The sequence below is a fragment of the Myotis daubentonii genome, chromosome 10 (assembly GCF_963259705.1).
Source record: "Myotis daubentonii chromosome 10, mMyoDau2.1, whole genome shotgun sequence".
Classification (NCBI taxonomy): Eukaryota; Metazoa; Chordata; class Mammalia; order Chiroptera; family Vespertilionidae; genus Myotis; species Myotis daubentonii.
In genome coordinates, this window is record NC_081849.1 from 79,599,584 (window position 1) to 79,619,828 (window position 20,245).

At 45.2% G+C, this 20,245-nt stretch overlaps 1 protein-coding gene across 4 annotated transcripts in view; it reads left to right on the top strand.

Annotated features, from left to right (window-relative positions):
* BMPER (BMP binding endothelial regulator) overlaps positions 1–20,245 on the top strand; it is a 203,919-nt gene that overhangs the window by 42,037 nt on the left and 141,637 nt on the right. For all 4 annotated transcript variants that reach the window (XM_059655834.1, XM_059655835.1, XM_059655832.1 and 1 more), the window contains exons 4-6: positions 8,431–8,513; positions 11,531–11,621; positions 15,920–16,002. In XM_059655834.1, coding sequence (XP_059511817.1) covers positions 8,431–8,513; positions 11,531–11,621; positions 15,920–16,002 — 257 coding nt within the window. The remainder of the gene's footprint in view (positions 1–8,430; positions 8,514–11,530; positions 11,622–15,919; positions 16,003–20,245) is intronic.

Here is a 20,245-nt window from a genome sequence, read left to right on the forward strand (position 1 = left end):
TTAGAAAACAGGTCTAATTAAGCAAGTTTATTCTATATCTATAAAAGGCTATGTGTTGCACATGCATGATACATATAAAGCTCTCGCTGGTGCCAATCGCACACGTGTGTTTCGATCTGTCATTGTTGACTGTGAATTTGGTTGACACTTCTATTATAGAGACAGGGCAAATAGTGATATTAATAATTAATTTCCTTTCAATGTGCACGAATCCATGCACCAGGCCTCTAGTATAGAATAAACAGCTTGACCTCTGATGCCCATAAAATACCCTAAACTCTAGCCAAATGTTCCTGGCCTGTTGTAGGCAGAGAAAAGGTTTCACAGACCCAATAGTCTCTGATGTTAATAAATAGTTCTGGGTACAGTGGTGTGTTGGTAGCTCGAAATGACCATAGTGGGAGTCTTTACACCTTGGAAACTGGAACACACTAAAAATCGGGGCTTTTAGCAGCATAACTCAGATTGTCTGGTGTTTTGTGTTTTTTAAATTATCAACTATTTTTTTTAATTTTTAATTTATAATTTTTTATTGTTGGCAGTATTACAGATGTCCTCTCATCCCCCCCCCCCCATATCTCTCCTCCCAGCCCCTGCTGCACCCCAGGCCTTCACCACACTATTATCTGTGTCTATGGGATCCTGGACAGTGTGGACATCAAGCCTGACTTTCTCATATCCATAACCTAAGAAATGGTATGAGAAGAGATATGCCCAGCATGGGTATTTTGTACACATAAGTTTATTCTAACATTTCTATAAAAAAGCAAAGGACCTACAATAGCTAAAATAATTTTGTAAAACAAGAATAAAGTGGGGAGACTTTATTTTCTAAAGCTGCTACCATGCACCCTGACCGAGCTGTGAAACATGTGCCTGTCTGAAAAAGGCATGAATCCACCCGCGGTGTCTGAATTTAACCTGGTGATCTCTTATTGTTTGTCGCTTCATAGCGTCAGAAGCCTGAGGCCCAGCGTGATTGGGAGCCAAAGGTTCAGGCGTTTAGAACAGTTTAAACATAAATCCTCAAAACCAGGTTCTGCCTCGTCGGCTACAAGGCCTGCATTTTAATTTATCATATTGGCCTCCAGACACCCTGGAGCGTGACGGTAAAGCTTCCCTGAAAGGCAGGGGCCGCCTTCCCCAGGGAATCATCTTCTCTGAGCTTCTCCCAGGCCCCCGGCAGGACGCAGCTCACGAGCGGAACGTGGATTTCGGAGCAAGATGAAGAGTGTCTGTGTGACCTGCACAGAGTGATGTAGCTTTTGTGGATCCTGGTTTCCTCGTTTTGAAAACTAGGGGTAAAATGTTCTCTGCCTAGAAAGCATTTTATGGGGATAAAATGTGAAAACGCCAAGTCTGATGCCTCACCTATAATAATTATGCAATGATTTTAATTTTCCCTCTTCTTTTCGCTTCTCCTGTTGGAGGATGACGGAGCTAACGTTTATGAAAGTAGTTTTTGGAACTCATCCTTGGCAATCACCTCGGTGACCAACATCTCCTGCCCACATCAGAAAACCAGCCTGGTGACCTCACAGGACGGGCTCTCCCATGTTTCCTCCCTTTCCCACTTTTGCTCAGCGTGAGCTCAGCTTCCCTCTTTCTCCTCTGCCCACAGAAGCAGTGGGCGTGGGCTCTCTGAAGGTGGGGCGCTGAGGGTGGAATAGCGGCTGCAATGCTGACTCAGCCGGGGGTGGACGCACTCCCACATTTAGGGGCGATTCTGAAAGAACCGAGCAAATGCAGGAATGATGGACCATGTGCTCATATAAAAAAGTGGTTGCAAGTATTTTTTTTTCCTGAACACATTGCATATTTCCTTTATTGTATTAAAATTTTTAAAAGTTAGAAAACATATTATAACAAATAGAATACTGAGTTAGTTTTGGCTCATAGAATCTGTGTTACTACCTTGATGTATGCCAGATAGTGTGTATGTCATAATCCCAGGCAGTTCAGAGGCTGGTTCTATAAGCCACACAATTCCATCACTTTATAGTCTCCAATAAACACATAGATATCCAAGGCAGTCACATGGAGATTTCTGTGTTCCTTTTTATTGGTGAAATGAGCTGAACTTGCACGCCATCTGTACTCATCTGATATTTCTGTATATTCGGGGTTTTATTTCTAAAGCCATCAAAATTAAGTAGAGCTTTCTATCATTTCTCTTCCTATTGCTGATGATTTCATTTCAATCATATATTTAAATCCTAATTGGAAAACAAAACAAAGAAGTTATGAAAACGAATGTTGTGGCCAGAAGGCTCCTCTTTAAGAACTCGGTTCATGGGTCTGATCCTTTCTCTTGGGATCGAGGAAATGGTTTGGCTATAAAATCTCCATTAGCCCCAAATAAGCAGCATTGCCTGCAGGATCCCCGGGAGGTAGGGCCTGGAAGAGTAGTAACGGCCTGTTTTCAATGAACTCCTAAGGACACCATTTAAGCCCTAGAATGGCTGGTCCGATTTTATGTTTATCCCTCCTGACTCTGCTTCTTCATGTTTCTGGAGAACAGCGTCTGAAAAGTGGTTCATTACACAGATTGCATGGGCTGGGGGAAATGGGCTCATTGACCAAGTCCAGGGCTGGATGCTGGATCAGGGGGCCCGGAAGCTGCAAAGCCTGGCAGACCCGCCTGCTCTGCCACCCTGCTCCATGCAGCATGAACTGACTTCAAAGACCCCTCGTTCGGTTTAATTTAAGTAACTGTCATAGTTTGCATGCTAACTCTGCCCCCAACGGACAAGAATAAACTAGTAATTTTGGGGAAGTGGATTTTGGAAAGAAAAAGACACCTTCTGGAAATCAGCTGGAGGTGAGTCTTGAAGAGTGTGGGAAGAGGGGCCGGAAAGTGTTGATATACTTGTCATTTCGAAGGTTTGGTAGATGGTGGGATGCTAAAGGGCTTTCCAGATTGTGTTCCGTCATAGCCTGCCTGGTCCGCAGAGGAGGAAGGAGTCGGTTAGGAGACACAGATCTAGGAAAGCTGGCTGTTTCTGGGGGTGGAATAGTGAACTGAGCTGTCCACCTGCCAAGAGGAGAAGACAGGAGGTCCAGGGAATGTCATGCTTCCTGTGTTCGCCGCCGTGGTTTCTGGGAATGGCTCTATGTTGGAACTTACTGTTCATTACCAGTGAAAGCAAACAGTGATGAAGCACCAGCTACACACAAAGTACTGTAAGGGATTTGGACATGGGTATTTCAGAGGCCACGTGTGCATGGAGAAGGGGCATGCCCTGAGTGGGGATGGCTTCCCAGAGGCGGTGACCTTGAGATGAATCTTGAAGGAGGAGTTAGTTAAGGAGAACCTGGGTGACCTGGGTGTGTGTCACTGTGGGGATGATGGAGATGAAGGGAATGGGTAAGATCTGGGTTTTTCAAGCAGGGACCAATATTTGCAAAACATTGGGATGAGACCTTCTGGCCATATTGGTGGGGTGGGCGGATTCTAAGTGTGGCATGCCTGCGTGGACGGAGTTTGGGAACAGCAGGTAAGAGAATGAAGCAGTGAGCACAGGCCAGGCCCGAGAGCTCTATATGGTACGAAGTTTGACTTGTAAAGGCTCCACTTCCTACCTCCAGAGACTCGGATCCAGTTGGTCTGGAGAAGGAAGGTTGGGGGTACCAGTCGACACCTCAGCCAGGCTGTGAACCAGTCACTGTTAGGGTTCAGCTGTGCGAATGAGATAGTAAGACGGGGATTTGAAGGAGCCCACACTTGTAGCTGTGCAGGAGGATGCTTGAGAAAGCCCTGTTTCTTTGAGAAACAGTCAGTGAGCCTCTGTGATGGTCCAGGTGAGAAATAACCAGAGGCTTAGTGGAGGCAGGTGTGGAGGGAGTGAGGATAATTGGAGGAGAGCATCTAGAAGGCATGTGGGGTGTATGAGAAGCAGAAAAGTGTGGTCAGATGGCCACAGAGAGGAACTAAAAGGTAAAGACTGGGTGTCCTTGGTTTTGGCCCTTCGGTGGGATGTCAGTGGGATGGTGGAAGCCAGATAGCCTTGGTTGAAGAACTTAACCTGTTTTAAGAAGCAGTCAAGTTTATTATGATCAAGGAAAGGTGTATAATCCCAGGGATCTAGATGGAGTTCCAGGTGTGAAGGGGACGGGGATGGTAAAGTAAGTTGGGGCCATGGCATGGGCTTGACTTATTGGTAGCAGGAACATCAAGTTCTCTGCTCGTGGGCTGATGTGAACTTGAGAAATGGACAGATTGAGATTAGAAGGGTGAAACCAGGTGGGATGAAGGCTGTTATAAGGCCATTGCTGTTTTTTTTCTAGTCCTGATGATATTTAACAGCTATTTTAACAACAGAGTGATGAAAATGTGTGGTATTCTCTCTCCCTTGGGATACTGTGGCCACTGAGAAAGGCCACCACTAATAGGAAAAATGAATTTGATTGCTTAATTGTGGACTCAATTTATTTGTGTTCTTCCTTTGCCACATGTTTTCTGAGTTGACTCATTGACTACGCCAAGTTTCTCTCTAAGAGTATGTGTGTTTACCAAAAAAAAGCTCTGCAACTCTTCTCCACCCTGAAAATATTAAACAAGCAAAAAAGGCAATATACACACAGAAGAAAAGTGTAGCTGGCTTCGTCTTGTTTTTGTGTTACTTCAGTTTTGTAAAGAAGACCCACTTCGGGCTATGTGTGATGGTTTAGATCAGGGTTTCTCAGCCTTGGCGTAGTTGACAGTTTGAACTGGTTGCTTCTTTGTTGTGCATCATAGGATGGTCAGCAGCATCCCTGGCCTCTACCCACTAGGTGTTCGTAGCACCTTGATCCTCCATTTGTGACAACTGAACATATCTCCTACCATTACTCAGTGCCCTGGGTGGGGAATGGGGGAAGGCAAAATTGCCCAGACTGAGAATGATTGGTTCAAATGAAGTCTAGTGATTTTATCAGAAAACAACCACTTCCTCCTACTGCAATGGTTTTATTGAAGCTTGTGGACTCGGCACTGCTTTTTTTTTTTTTTTTTTTCTTGCCAGACGAAAACTAATGAATGTTTATAAATTCTTTTGTCGAAAGTTTATTTAAAAATATTTAAAGAGAAAGGAAATGCTACTTTACTGGTTGCCTAACCATTCATTTGCTTACCCCACTTACCCAGTCTTTCATTTAGTTCTTGGATCTGCTCATTTAATTTTATAAGGATAGAATTGGCTTTTCTCCTGGGCCTTTAACTCCTCAGTGCAAAGGTATTATGAATTCAGAAGTGCCCAAATAATACTGCCAGTTTAGACCTGGGTGTGTACGTGTCGATTTCGCACAGGACTTGGATTCCAGTCTTAATTTCACACGAAATGCCTTCTTACCTTGAGTAAGCTACTCTGATTTTCCTGTGCATATCTTCTCACCTGTAAAGTGAAGGAGATAATCTATATTATCAATAAGTTGGCTTCTAGTTCTAACTATCTAAGGTTGAAATATTTTGATTATTTCTTTGGGTTGGTCCTGACCCCACAACACATCCCCCAGTATAGTGCACCCCAAAATGTGCTTTGTCGGCCACTGATGACCCATAGACCACGACTGGTCTACAATTAGGTAAGTGCAGGAATGGAGAGTAAACAATTAGAATTTTTTTTAATTTTTTTTATTTTTATAATTCAAGTGTGTAATTCTATGCGTGTTACATTTAATGATAAAGCATTAGGCTTATATTTTGTCCTAGTCTTTTAAATTTAAATTTTCTAGTAATTCATTTTGATTATAGTTTATGGAGTTTTAGTCCACGTTTAATTGGGAGAACAAAACAAATTGGCCTTTCACCAGAGGTAGTTTGAGAAGCACTGTCGAGTGTGCTTAAGGTATAATGGAACCTTTTCTTTGCCTGCTCATCTACTGTGGCCAGTAGGAGATATGTAGTACATTACTCCTCTGGTGAAAATAAAAACAAAGGCAAGATAATGCCTGTCTGCCGTATTAGCAGCATAAAGGTGGTGGCTAATAGAATTTATTATAAAGAAAGTTGCCTTACAGAGAATAAGAATTAATTCTAGGGTAAACCCGAGGTTCTTTTTGATTGCATGTACATGTGTCTTCACATAGCTCGTGTTAGAGTTTGGCTTAGGATAACATGTTTATCTTCGACTATGAACCAGAGAGCAGTGGGCATAGCCTTCCTTTCAATATTTTATTTCCTAGAATCCCTTAGGTAGGGAATCTACCATCATGCTTGGTATACTGGAGTCTCCATAACTAGCCGATGCTGGTGAGGTTAGGCGAAGAAGGAAAAGGTACGGATGTGCATGGCATTCACTAAAGAGATTATCACCGGTGTTTTTGAGTCTGTTCTGTCACTCAGACTCCTCCCACATTTGGGAAAATCTATTCCGTGGAGCCAGGTGTGGTAGGCTGACAGGCAAACAAGGGCAGTGAAGCAGTAGAGCAATTTACAACTTGACCTTGGTCTTTGCATGTTGAAATAGGGGAGAGGAGCCAAATTTCCAATCGACAGTTACTTGAAGCAGAAAACCTTGCTGGATTCCCTGCACCGAGGACCACTTGTTCCAATAGCTTTTATCCCACATCGAGCGGGATGATTCAGAGAGGCCTTTCCCCTCCTGGGAGCCCGTGCACATGAGCTGGCCTTGCTGAGCAGCCTCTTGGCCAGCAGTCCCTTCTTGCTCTGTGTGGGTTTTTTAAGCACTTCCTCCTCCACAGTCAAAAGGCAAGAGCTTTGCCTGCCCTATTAGCGGCATAAAATCACCCTTTCTTTCAGTTTTTTGTGTGTGTTTTTTTTAATCCGGAGGATGAAAATATATAACATATTTGGAAACCCCACGGGCGGACTTGGCAGGCATCTCATATTTACTTGGACTGAACACGAATTAGATTTGGCCCCTGATTTCCCCGCCTCCCTCTCTCAGAACAAGTTATTTATTATCCGCGCGAGTCTGCCTTAGCGGATCAGACATGCACAGGGCGCGTCTGTTGTGAGTGCGTGAGTGCAGGAAGATTTATGCTCGCCCAAATTGTTTTATATTGGTTTTCATTGTTGAAAATTCACTGTATTCATTCTTGGTTTGGCGTACGCATTTGTAGTGTGCTAGGGGTTCCGGTGGTTGAACGTTTTATCGCTGTAACACTTCATGCAAAGGAAATTAAAAAATATATAGTGAAAGCATTTCCCTAATATGTTTTCAATCAGCTGTGTACTTTCGTAATTTGATTTGTAGGAACTAGAGAGGAGAGCATTACTGAGCTCTTTTCAATCATTCATAATCCTCTGGGAATTCAGAGCATGGTTCCAAGCCCATGAAAATGTCTATCGAAATGTTCTGAAGCCCTTTATCATTCTGTTTGTATGTAGTAAGAAGGGTTTATTGTTGTTACCACAGCAGAATTCAGGGAAGGAGGTGAATCTCCTCCCTGTATCCTGGACAAGGAAAAATGATGTGAACTGATGTGATTGGCTTGGCAGACGTCAATCATTGGTACCAAGAGGCGTGTCCTTTTAGTGCTACATTATCCCATGTGTGTGTCCAGCCTCTGTACTCTTTGGGCTAAGCACTCGGATTCTCACTGATAAATCCCTTTGCCCGGTGGACTCCTAATAATCTAATATGTGGTGCTTCTTCCCACAAAGTGTCACACACAGGAAGGCGGGTGTTATTTAGACAAATGAAATCAAGATCTAGGCTGTGAGCTTTGCATCATTATTTCTTTGGCTCTTTCTACAGGGACTTAACTGGCTAGGGGCCTCTTTTGAGGATCTCTGGCCTTTGGCTTCTGCTTGTTTCCATGAGTGAGCCTGACTTCTGTTTGGCTAGTGAATTAACATGTGATCATCTATACATTGACCTTTTCGGATTTCCTTAATCTAGTTCACAACTTGAAATAAATAAAAGTGAAATATGAAATCATAGCTCTAAGGGCTGGGAGGCAAGACTTGGGGGGTTTCAGCTGGTGAAGATCATAGCTTGTCAGGAGACTCAGATGGAAATGGAATTTTGCAATTATTTCCTATATTTTAATTTTCTGCTTTTAGTTCCTAGCATGTTTTAACCTTCCCTCTTGACCTTCAGCAATTTTGAGTCCACTGAATCTTATATAAGATCCCTTTCACTGTGTTGTTTTAGCCTCGGTCCTCCTCATATTTCATGTGGCATAAATAAAGTCACGTACAAGGTTATGCATTTTGGCCAAGAGGGCTCATCAATCCATGCTTTTTCATGTGAAAATATAGTCTGTGCAGTTAATCTTCTCAGTAGTCAAAGAATTAATGCAAGCGAAAGCCAAGTGGATATTTTAAAAGCTTAGTTGTGTTTTGGGGAGAATAGCAAAGCAACTTGATGGGTCCTGTAATCACCAGTCCTGGCTGAGATGACATGACTTCTTTTGCTTCAAAGATAAAGGGAAAAAACCCATATTCATCGTTGGCCTGTCTTCCTGCTTCCGTTTCCTGTCTAGGTTGCACCTATGAAGGAAACACCTATAACAGCTCCTTCAAGTGGCAGAGTCCTGCGGAGCCCTGTGTCCTGCGCCAGTGCCAGGTACGGTCCGGCGGTCTTATCCTCCCATGAAGGTGAATCTGTAGAGTCCTCCTCAGAAGTTCCTTTCAGACAGTACAGACCAAAACAACAGCAAACAACAACAAAACCCAACTGTGCTCTTGTACCTATTTATTGTGGCATTCACCGAACCAAGACAGTACAGGGTAGATATTGTATAGGACTTGCTTCTAGAAGCACACAGCGAAGTTGTTCACCGTTGTTCCATTGTCCCTGAAAAAACTCCTGGAAGATGCATACGTCCTTGGGGAGAATTCATGACTTCCTGTGAGCCAGCTTTAAGCAAACCCCAAATTCCTGTGAGCAGAAAGAGGTACTGTTAGAGGTAATGTTTTCCTCCTTTGATTCAGACACATTTTGAATTGGAGCCAAGCTGTGCACTATATTCAGTCAAAGCAATTAGGGCACTGCAACCTCCATGATTTCAACCCAACTCATTGAAGAACCACCCGGTCCGCTCCTGAGCAGCCCACTGTGGCTGGTGCTTGTGGAACTCGGAAAGAGCGCTGACCCCATGCGGCTCTGATGGTGACAGGTCTGAAACACAGCGAGATAATCAAAAGGACAAATGCAGAATCTCAGTGTTCAAACTTCTTTTCTTACCCCTTGAGAAATGCTCTTTCAACAATGCTCATTGGATTTGGACATAATTTTAAAAGTCTCCTCTGTAGAGAAGGTGCTGTTAAATCATTCTACCCCACCCCACTTCACTGTCCAAGCATATGCTTTTGCATTTAAAGGAGGAAGGTTAGTATAATAATGTATATTTCTCTCTGATCTTTTTCTTAAAAATATGTTTTTACTGATTTTAGAGAGGAAGGGAAAGGGGGGAGAGAGAGAGAAACATTGATGTGAGGTGGATCAGTGGCCTCCTGTATGCATCCCCAACTGGGGATCAACCCACAAACTAGGTATGTGCCCTGACCTTTCAGTGCACAGGATGACGCCCAACCAATTGAGCCACACTGGCCAGGACTCTCTCTGATCTTCTCTCAAACATTTATATTTAGCCTGGCCAGAGTGGCTCAGTGGTTGAGCAACAACCCATGAACCAAGAGGTCACCCATTTGATTCCAGATCGGGGCACATGCCCGGGGTGTGGACTCAATCCCCACTGGGAGGTGTGCAAGAGGCAGCTGATCAATGATTCTCTCTCATCATAGATGTGTCTATCTCTCTATCTCTCTCCCTTCCTCTCTCTGAAATCAATAAAAGTATATTTTTAAAAATTATATTTACATTTAGTTTACTGAAATCTGAATTTTACCTATTCATGTTCTTATTAAACGCCCACAGGTTCAGTAACAGAGGAGAGAGTGCAGCGTAGCAAGGGACCTATGGGCCTGCCACTCATGGCACTTGCTATCTAACCTCCCTGGACCCCACTTCCATCCCCGCAAAATGAGGCTGGTACAGTCTCACCGGGTGGTGGTAAGCAATGAGGAGCCTGGCGTTAAAATCACTTCAGGTAGAGCCTGCGTGTCTGGGGTCCAACTTGGTACCAGACGGATAACAGCTGGCCTGATGATCTGGTTTATTTCCATTTGCGTTGAATTCGAGCTTATTTCTTAGACCCTCCTACCAAAGGAGTTCTGATGGTGAAAAATTCACCTTGGTTTTCTGCTTCTCGTTTTTTACTGGCAGAGGATGCTCTGAAGATGAGACAGGAAATTCATGCAAACCTGAATTCTCCATCTGGATTGCAGATAATAAAGGGAAATGGATGTTGAGCCGTAGCTCGTTGCATTGCTTCAGTTATATAACTAAAGCACAGATCCTTTTTTGATGTCTCTTACAGAAATTTGGCAGCTGTTTTGTTCTTTCCCACTGTGATATAGATCACAATGAACTCCACTGGTGGCGGACGCCTCCGGCCCGACAGATAGGAAGACATGTAGGAAAGAACCCTTCCTTGTAGGAATGAGATGCGCTGGTGGCGGACACGATGAAGAAAAGCATCTATTTATTAGATGGTTACATTATTTTTAGCCTGTGCTACACCTCCCCTCAAAATAAGACTAAACAGTCAGCAAACATACATACACAAATCCATGTATAAAATAGGTAGAGAATATGGTGAACGTTCTTCAAAAGCCAACTCTAAAAATTAATTCAAGTAATGTTTCAGTTGACGTTAAAATACTAGAATCCCAGGATCAATTTACAAATGAGTCACTTGATTTTGCTATTAAGACCTGAAGTCTCTCTTTTGACATAGGTATTCTGAACTTAAAAATCGTTTTATCTAATCTCTTCAGTGGATGTTGGCGAGCCAGTCTCAAGGAGGCAGAGTGGAATGTCTAAATTGCGGAGCTGGTCTAGGTATTTCTAGAAGGGTTAGGATTTACGTCTCCAGATGCCCGTCTGGGATATTATCGTTCATACTCTTTGCCTCAAAATTAATGGCTTACAGTATAATGACAGTGATAGAAAATACAGTAAGTGTTGAAAACTTAAAAACAATTGTGAATGAACAGCAAGGCACTGCAGGCTACTAACTGACATCAGGGTCTTAAACACTAGATTTATTTATTTAAAAAATTATTTTTATTGATTTCAGAGAGGAAGGCAAAAGGACAGAGAGATAGAAATATCACTGATGAGGGAAAATCATTGATCAGCTGCCTCCTGCACACCCCCTACTGGGGACCCAGCCCGCAACCCATGCATGTGCTCTGACCGGGAATCGAACTATGACCTCCTGGTTCCTGGGGCCACGCTCAACCACTGAGCTATGCTGGTCAGGCTTAAACATTAGATTTAAAAGAAAGAAAGAAAATAGGGCCAAAGAGAAAGAGTAAGATTAGGGTGAGGAACTAGCCTCCATGGGCTGAGCCAGGGAGATCTGACCTCATCTGGGCCACGTACCTCTGGACCTGACACCACTCTCGCTTTGCACGTTTGTGTTGGGACTCCTCTCCAGTTACCTTGGTTACTTTCCAAAAGTGAATGAGTCTGCAGCGGGGATTCTGGGCTGACCTTGCTGTTCTGTTTTTCAGGAAGGCGTGGTCACCGAGTCTGAGGTGCGGTGCGTCGTGCACTGTAGAAATCCCTCCAAGGATCTGGGACTGTGCTGCCCCACGTGTCCAGGTAAACTCCCGGGACGGGGAGGCTGCAGTTACTGCTGGAACCTCTGAGCGCTGTCCAGAATGCCTGCTGTTCCCCTCTCCCGACCGGACTGTTTCTCCCTTTACATCTGTGCACCTAATGGGTTTAGAGAGCAAACTTCTTTGCCTAGAAATGTCTGGTTGGCCTCCCTGGGAGCCCGGGATGAATGCAACGCGCTGTAGGTCTTGGCATGTGGCTGCTCGGGGCTCAGCGGCCTGCTTTCCACTCCACGGGCCGCAGGTAACGCTTATTTTGGAAAGAGAGGCTGTGGCTTTGCCTCGCTACCAGAAATGTCTTTACTGCTTCAGTTTGCAATCCCTTGGCCAGAGCTCGCCTGGGTGATGAGGTAACCAGATGTTTGCTGAAAACCGAGAGCTGTGGCCCCGAGGGAATTCAGCCTAGGCTTGTGCTGGCCTCCGCTGTCCGCCTGGTGCAGCAAGTTGGGCCCAGGTCTTCGCAGAGGCCCCGCAGCCCAGCTGACGGTGGGGGGCTCCTTCCTCTCAGTGGCTGGAGGGCTTCCTCTCACCTCCGAGCAGGATTACCAAGGCCTTCTGCACCTTTGCTCGCCCTAGGCCTGAGCCCGGGGATTGTGAGGTGAGAGATTTTTTCCTGAGCCCTTAAGCCCCTGGCCCATCCTCTTAGACAGATGTTCTGCATTTGGGGCTTTTCACAGAGTGTTCTCCTCATTGGAGGTGATACCCACAACTCCTCCTTGCTTTTGAGGTTAATCTCCAAAGAGCCTTCTGTTCTGCAAACCTTCCTGGGTCATGGCTATGGCCACACGGTGGGTCGCTCAGCAAAGATGAGGCTCCCTGCTCAGGCGCCGGCTGTTCCCCTCCATGCTGTCTGAAATATATCCAGACCCGAGTCCCTTCTGAGGTCTGGTCTTTTCTCATCTTCAAATGACATAAGGACAGGCCCCTCTCCACTACTTCTGACCTTCCTAAGTTCCCCCGCACAGTTTTTTCCATTTTTTAAAAATATGTTTTTATTGATTTTCAGAGAGAAAGGAAGGGAGAGGGAGAGAAACATCAATGATGAAAGAAAATTATTGATCAGCTGCCTCCTGCATGCCCCCTATTGGACATCAAGCCTGCAGCCCAGGCTTGTGCACTGTTGGGAATCGAACCATGACCTCCTGGTCCATAGATCGATGCTCAACCACTGAGCAACACCAGCCAGGCCCTGCACAGTCTTTATTGAGCCCATCTTCCTTTTCACAGTGGGACTGCTGTGGACTATTATTGGATGAGCTTGCATGAAGACCAAAAACTGGTTGATAATTCTTTCCATAGTCAGTTTTTTCTTCTGAGTGCGCTAAATATGCTTTGTATCATCTAGCCATGCTCATAAATGCCTAAAAGATCTTTATTAAGTTAGATCACTAGTTTTCAAGGCTGCACATTAACATCACCCAGGAAGTTTTAAAAAATAAATCTTGATGTGTAGGCTGCATCACAGAGCAATTTCATCAAAATCTCTGAGGGTGGGACCCAGCCCTCCCAGGTAATTCCAAGCTTGAGATGGATAACAGAGCAGTTTTGTTTTTTTTAATGCTGTATAGATTTGAAAATTGTCATAGCTCTTAAATATGAATTCAGTCATGTTGAGTAGACTGTTGTTTTATTGATACAGAATCCATTGAGCACATATAACATTCCTCTTCAGTCAGGAGATAGTTATATTTTTTTTGGCTGCCTTTGAAAGTGTGAGTGTACAAATATCAGAGTGACAAAGTGACTTTATTTCAGCAATTGAAGTTATCATATTTGAGCAACTGCTGCTTCCATTTTGTTTTTGGTTGAGTTCCCCGAAGGAAAGGGTGAACTCCATGACTGTACATACCACACTATTGAATGCACTTGACCCACCAGTGAGGTACTGCCCGAAGTTCATAGAGGAAGGAATGAGACCCAATGGGAATAAGACCTGTGAATGAGAAAAGGCCAAAGGAGTTAGGGTCTGGCTTCCTCTCTTTCATGGCCACCATATTGTACTTCCTCCCACCTCCCACCTCCCACCTCCCACACACCATGATAACTGTTCTGCTTGGTTTCCGATGCCCTGGGAGGCAAATCTTTAAGTTAGCATGCCAGTGGCACACACCGGGCCCTGACAGCTGGGCAAGCTCTGTGCCCTCCACTATGGGGTCAAGAATCAACTGTTGCTAACTTTAAAGATTTGCTCAGTGGTTGAGCATCAGTCTATGAACCAGGAGGTCATGGTTCGATTCCCAGTCGGGGCACATACCTGAGCTGCGGGCTCAATCCCCAGTAGGGAGTGGGCAGGAGGCAACAGATCAGTGATTCTCTCTCATCATTGACGTTTCTATCTCTTTCCCTCTCCCTGCCTCTCTCTGAAAATCAATGAAAACATAAAAAAAAAAAAGAATCAACTTTGTTCCCTCCCCTCTACCCCTTTCTCAATTTCACAGGCCAACCTTTGGGATGCAAATCAGAGGCCACATCCAGAATGTGTCACCCTTTGTCTTGGGAGGGTGGTCTCAGCTAAGTCTAGACAGGGACCCTCAAGGGAAGCTGTGGGACATTCTCCTTCATTAACTCAGGACTGGCATCTGTCATTGATCAGGGTGGTTTTTCCACATAATGACAAACATGCCCAGTCTGTGGTCAGCTTCCTCCTGAGACACACCTCAGGGCATTCTTGGTTGTCTGCTCCTTCCTTTCCTCCGACCCTTTGTTCAAAGATGGCGAGTTGTGATGGGAACAGTTTGCATGAATTTTCATTTAAAATTCCTTATTGAAGTTGTCAAACGTGGATTGTTGTGGTTAATCATCTGGAAATCTGTCTGACAGAATCAGCGGTGCAAACACATGAAAGAATGGAAGACCCTTTGTTGGCAGCGTCCTTTGTAAAGAGATGACCGGGTACCTGCCTTGATGAGCCAGGCTGAGCTACAGCCACTGGGAGGGCCATGGGTTCACCAGGTCTTCCCTAATCAATGGGAACAGCAAGGAGGTGGGGGAAGGCTGGGCGTGGGCATCAACAAGCAGTTTCACTCAGTTATTCAGCGTCAGGCTCAGTAGTGTTTGTCTCCACGTCTTTCAGTGAACAAAGGGCTCTATATCCAGCTTTAAAGTGAACAGGTCCAGCAGCCACATCAGGTGGATGAGGGTCATACTTGTTTCTTCTTGGAAGGTACCAGCTGCTTCAAGGCTTTGGTGGGTTCTGTTGATGAGTTCAGTTGGCGGGCCTTGAACACTCATTCCCAGGGGCATGAAGCTGTCTTTTGCAAGAGCCCCCTTTGCCGAGTGTTGGCTGGCAGACTGCTGCCTCCAGCACCGTCTCTTATGTGGAGAGTGACCTCAGCTATTCTGGCAAAGTGCCTCCTGAGCACGGACCTGAGGAATAGCTGGCAGTCCCCCCAGGGCCTGGGTCATAGGGGATTACTGGCCAGCTATGCTCTAGGTCATTTGTGAGATTTGTTACGAATATAACAGTGTCCTGAGCATCTTTCTGAATGGGAGACACGTCCTGGGCTTCTGGTCCTATTTTTATCCAGACTTGGTGGGGGAACACAACCCCTTTAACAGGACAAAGGGTGGGACTGAAAACCTGTGGGTACCTCCTGACCTACCTTTGTGTCTTCTTGTCTTGGTGCCTGGTTATTTGTACGGTGTGGCCAGTGGGTCAGAACTGAGTTTAAATCCCAGCTCTGCCCCTGGCCAGCTGGGTGAGTTACTTCTCTCGGAGCCACGTCTTCCCCATTTATGGGGACAGTGACAAAAGTCCCTACTTGGTAGCTCACTGGTGAAGATGGAGGAAAATCATGGGTATGGAGGGCCTGGAAGAAGCTGGGCAATTCCTGCTACTCACCGAGTGGCAGCTCTTTGGGTCATTTGCTATTTAGCTCATTATTGGTTTCTCTCACTGGGACTTCTTCTGTCTGTTGCCTCTGGTGTTGGTTCTCTGGCCGTGGTCAGTGAGGTCATGGTGAGTTCCACAGGCTCTGCAGGGCTCACCACTGTGCACTGGTCCCCCTTAGGCTGACCTGGGCCCAATCTCTAATTGCTTTCAAGCATCTTGAGATTTTTGGGCCCATGTCAATCTGTTGTACTCTTTTGGTCTTTTTTTCCCTCCCTCCCTCCCTCCCTTCCTTCCTATCTTTCTTTTTTCTTACTATGAAGCGATATTGTCCTCTGGTTAAAGAGGATGCTCTTCGAGGTGGAGATGGGAGATGGATGAGCAATGGATAGAAAAATAGGGTCAAATTGAACAAAGGCTGCTGCCCTCATTCGAAGCTCTCCTTTGCTTTCCAGGCTGTGTGTTTGAGGGTGTGCAGTACCAAGAAGGAGAGGACTTTCAGCCCGAAGGAGACAAGTGCACCAAGTGTTCCTGCGTTGTAAGTACTGCCCTGGGTGGTCCGAGGATGTTCCTTCCGGTTAATTGCAGCTGGGACTCACCACGAGCAGCCCTGACTCCTTACAGTCTCTCCTTCTCTCCCTCCTGCTATGGAACCCGGGGGAAAGCTCATCTCTCTATGGCAGGTGTATTGCTAGATCTTGGCACTGTTAGCATTCGGGGCTGGGTAGGTCTTTGTCGTGGCAGCTGTTCTGTGCAATTGTAGGATGATTAGCAGCATCCACTTTCGCCCTCAGTTTTGACAACCAAAAATGTCTGCAGATACTGCCACCTGTCCCCTGAGAACAAGGTCACTCCTGATTGAGAATCACTGGGCTAAGGAATGAGGGGAAGAGGCTGGCTTTCCTCCACTTGCATCTTCTTTGGGGAGACACGGATTCTCTGCTCTTTGGGCAGAGAAGCTTCTTGCTGACGCAGCTGTTGAGTTTTTTAGTCAAATGGGAAGCAGATGGGGTCAGCTCGCCTCAATGTATTCTGTGTGGTGGAGAACCTGGTCCAAAGATTGGTCAGTTGTGTTGGGGGAATAAACAGGAGGAAGTGGCCCCTAAGCTGTGGGTTCGGGGTGGAGTAGAGATTGGTGAGGCAAAGCCACAGACCTGCCTCTCCAAGCATTGCTGACTGGTAACTCATGTGCCAAGGATATCTTCAGAGTGCTTAGGAATGAAAAAGGGAACTTGGCTGATGTGATGATGTTGAGGGGATCTTTGTTTTTTAATTTCTTTATTGATTAAGGTATTACAGATGTGTCCTTATCCCCCCATTATCCCCCAACCCTCCCACTCATGCCCTTACCCCCCTATTGTCTGTGTCCATTGGTTAGGCTTTTATGCGTGCATACAAGTCCTTTGGTTGATCTCTCCCCCTTACCCCCACCCTCCCCTACTTTCCCTCTGAGGTTTGATGGAGGGGATCTTTTTTATTTATGTATTTTAAATTTGGAGTAAAATCATTGGTGATGATGGTGGTCACAGTGATGATGGGAACCTAGTCTTAACAAGCCGCTCCAAGTTATTTACACCATATATTTTTAAAGCTTTTAATCTTTTGTCATAAAGAACATACAGTGTGCATCTCAGAATATTAAAAATAATAGGGAACTCTAGCATCGTAATTTCACCAAAGTAGAATCATATGTGGATCATCGTAAATCATAGCATTTGTCATTTCTCTACACGTCTTTCCTAAAATCTTTCCCCTTCCTACAGCACATACAACTTAGAGAGTCCCGAGTGAAGTAAGCATGACTCAGGGGAGGGTGTTTTTGTAAGGGGAAGGGAGAGGATAGAAGGAAGGGGGATGGAGACTGGGAAGGAGAGGATATATGTGTATATGTTTGTAATATGAGGTATATAATGCACATAATATTGTATTATATAAAAACAAAGATAATTGACTAATGAAAATGAACATGATTTTGCATATTCAGATTCCACGTCCATGTGGATAAACAGCTTTGTTTTTATATAGATAATTTCTATTTGCTATTAAATATTGCTTATTTTTTTCCTATTGGCAGCTGTAAAGTTTGCTGATAATTTTGTGTGTGTATCCCATTCTTATGGGTAGATAGAGGAAAAACAAGGCACCTCTTAAGTAGGAAATTTTAAATCTGCACCTAAACAAACCATCTTTCCCGGAAAGGTATGCCAAGGCTGAGCAGATGAGCCTCCTTGAGGGAGTGGGGGTGGGATTTAGGACGTGGAAAGAGGATGGAAGATCCTGTAGATTTACCAATAACAGTATTGGGGAGCGGAAGTGAGTTTGGAGGTCATATGTGCAGGGTCACAAACTCAAATGCACTCAAAGCATTCGGAGTCCATGTGTTTCTAAACACAACACACCCGAGGGCCAAGCTCAGGGCCCTGGAAGTCCTGCTTTCAATTTTGGTTGAAGAAATAAAAGTTCAAAGATGTTGGTTGCCCAAGCTTTCCTGTTCAGTGAGTTCTCTAAAGACCTATATTCGATATCATTTTCTGTACCCCTACATCTGATTGCCCATGTTCTTATAGTCCTTATCCTATATTCTTTCTAGTTCCCTTTTGCTCTCCTCAGCGCTTTGGAGCCACTAATGGCTCTGATGTCCATCTTCCCACTGATAGGACGAGCGGCAGAGAGGGCGGAGCCATGCTTGGGGATAGGACTCTTGTGAGTAAGCTTAGGTATGAGAGGGCCATCAGAGCAGTTTTTATTTTTGAGAATACAAAATTTTTTTTGCAGCTTATTTTTTTTCTTTATTGATTAAGGTATTACATACGTGTCCTTATTCCCTCTGCAGCTTGTTATTAAAATAGCCTGGGTGTTTTTTTATTATTATTATTAATCCTCACTCGAGGATATTTTTTTCATAGATATTTGAGTGTAAGGGATGTGGAAAGATACATCAATTAGTTGCCTCCCGCACATGCCCTGACCAGGGCTGGGGATCAAGCCTGCAACTGAGGTACATGCCTTTGTGACACAGCACATTAAAACCAGGACTGTCTTCTGTTTCAAACTGTGACATTCTTGCCCTTTAAAGCCACCAGCCCCTTCTTGCTGGGGAAGAATAGCTATTGTTAGATAGATATCCCCATCTCATTAGATGGCTCTCTGCCTCAGACCACCACCTCTGTGAGGAATCCTTCGTGAACATTACCCATCTCTGATAATCTCCAACCCTTCCAGTTGCCCCCCCCCCCCCCAACTCTCTAGTAAGTACTGTATATGTCAGCTGGCTTGTGTTTCGTATCCAACCACCTTAGTTACACTCTTCAAATTTGGGAAGCTCTGTCTACCCATGGTTTTGTGATGTGGTGACGGAGGCGGATGACTGGAGAGACACCCATCTCATTGAGATGGCTTCTTCAGATAGTGAAACACATACCTGACCCATGATTTTACATCCTGACTCGGGTCGGGCAGTCTATACGGCGGGCGTTCCAGACAGCTGAGCGCATGCTGACGTTTGAAGATAACTGGAGAGGATTTCACAATTTCACTCTGACCCGTTCCAGAAGCAGAGCGCCTGACATTTTTAGGGGTGAATATCATCATGACTCATGTGAAGAACCCTTTCCTATTTCTTGTGAAACCGTATCACCCCCATCTACTCAGATACATAAGAGAGCCAAGAGAATCCCTTCTCCAGAGTCCCAATACTCACCAGGGGGTGCAGACCTGAGCCCCTCTGGCTGTTCCTCAGAGTTGACTGAGTCATTTAGTGTGTCTTCCTCATGGCCTGTGTTCAGTCTGAATAAGTCCTATATTTATTTATTTTTAATATATTTTTATTGATTTCAGAGAGGAAGGGAGAGGGAAGGAGGGAGGGAGGGAGGGAGGGAGAGCACGAGAGAGAGGGAGGGAGAGAGAGAGAAACATCAATGATGTGAGAAAATCATTTATGGCTGTCTCCTGCACACCCTACACTGGGGATCAAGCCCACAACCTGGGCATGCACTCTGACTGGAAATCCAACCATGACCTGGTTCATGGGTCAACACTCAACCACTGAGCAACACTGGCTGGGCTCTGTATTAATTTTAAAAGGGAAAGAAGTTGACTCTCTCCTAAGGCAGAAGGAAAGCATATAGTTTATACCAAGCACTGGTTAAAGCACACATCTGCGTCTCTTTTGCTTAATCTTGAGCTTTTATTACCTGCCTCATGGAACAGCACACAGCTCTGCATGCCTTTGTTAGGCAATTCGCAAGGAACGGGGTGGTGGCAGTGGGCACAGACCTTTCTATGAAATCCCGGGTCTCCCAGGCCTCTGAGGCCGAAGACCAACGTGCCACTGAGGGGTGTCTGCGCTCTCTTTCCGAGAGAACGATTGTGAGAAGCCTCGGGGCTCTTGGAAACTGCTGGCTGAAGGGAAGGAAGCCCACGGAGCTGTCGGACGCTCTTAAAAGAGTGGCAAGTCCTCAGTCTGTAAAAGCAGCCAAATTAACCGGCCAAGATCAATTACTTCTGCTGACAAAGGCGTATTAAGTTCCGAGGATTTTTACTAATAAACATGGGTTGTTAATGGGCTGTCTGTGATGAAGGAGCCGTGCTTTATTGGCTCTTGGAGGCCCTGAAGTCCATAAACACCTTTGCTCTCACTTACACTTCGGAGATTGCAAAGTGCTGTCTCCCGGGAAAACGAACTCCGAGGATGGTTGTTTGGCGAGAACAAAGGAAATGGAGATCTTCATGGTTCCCACCCCTCTTAGACCCAGGCCCCTGACCTCTGCCAGGTTCTTTCG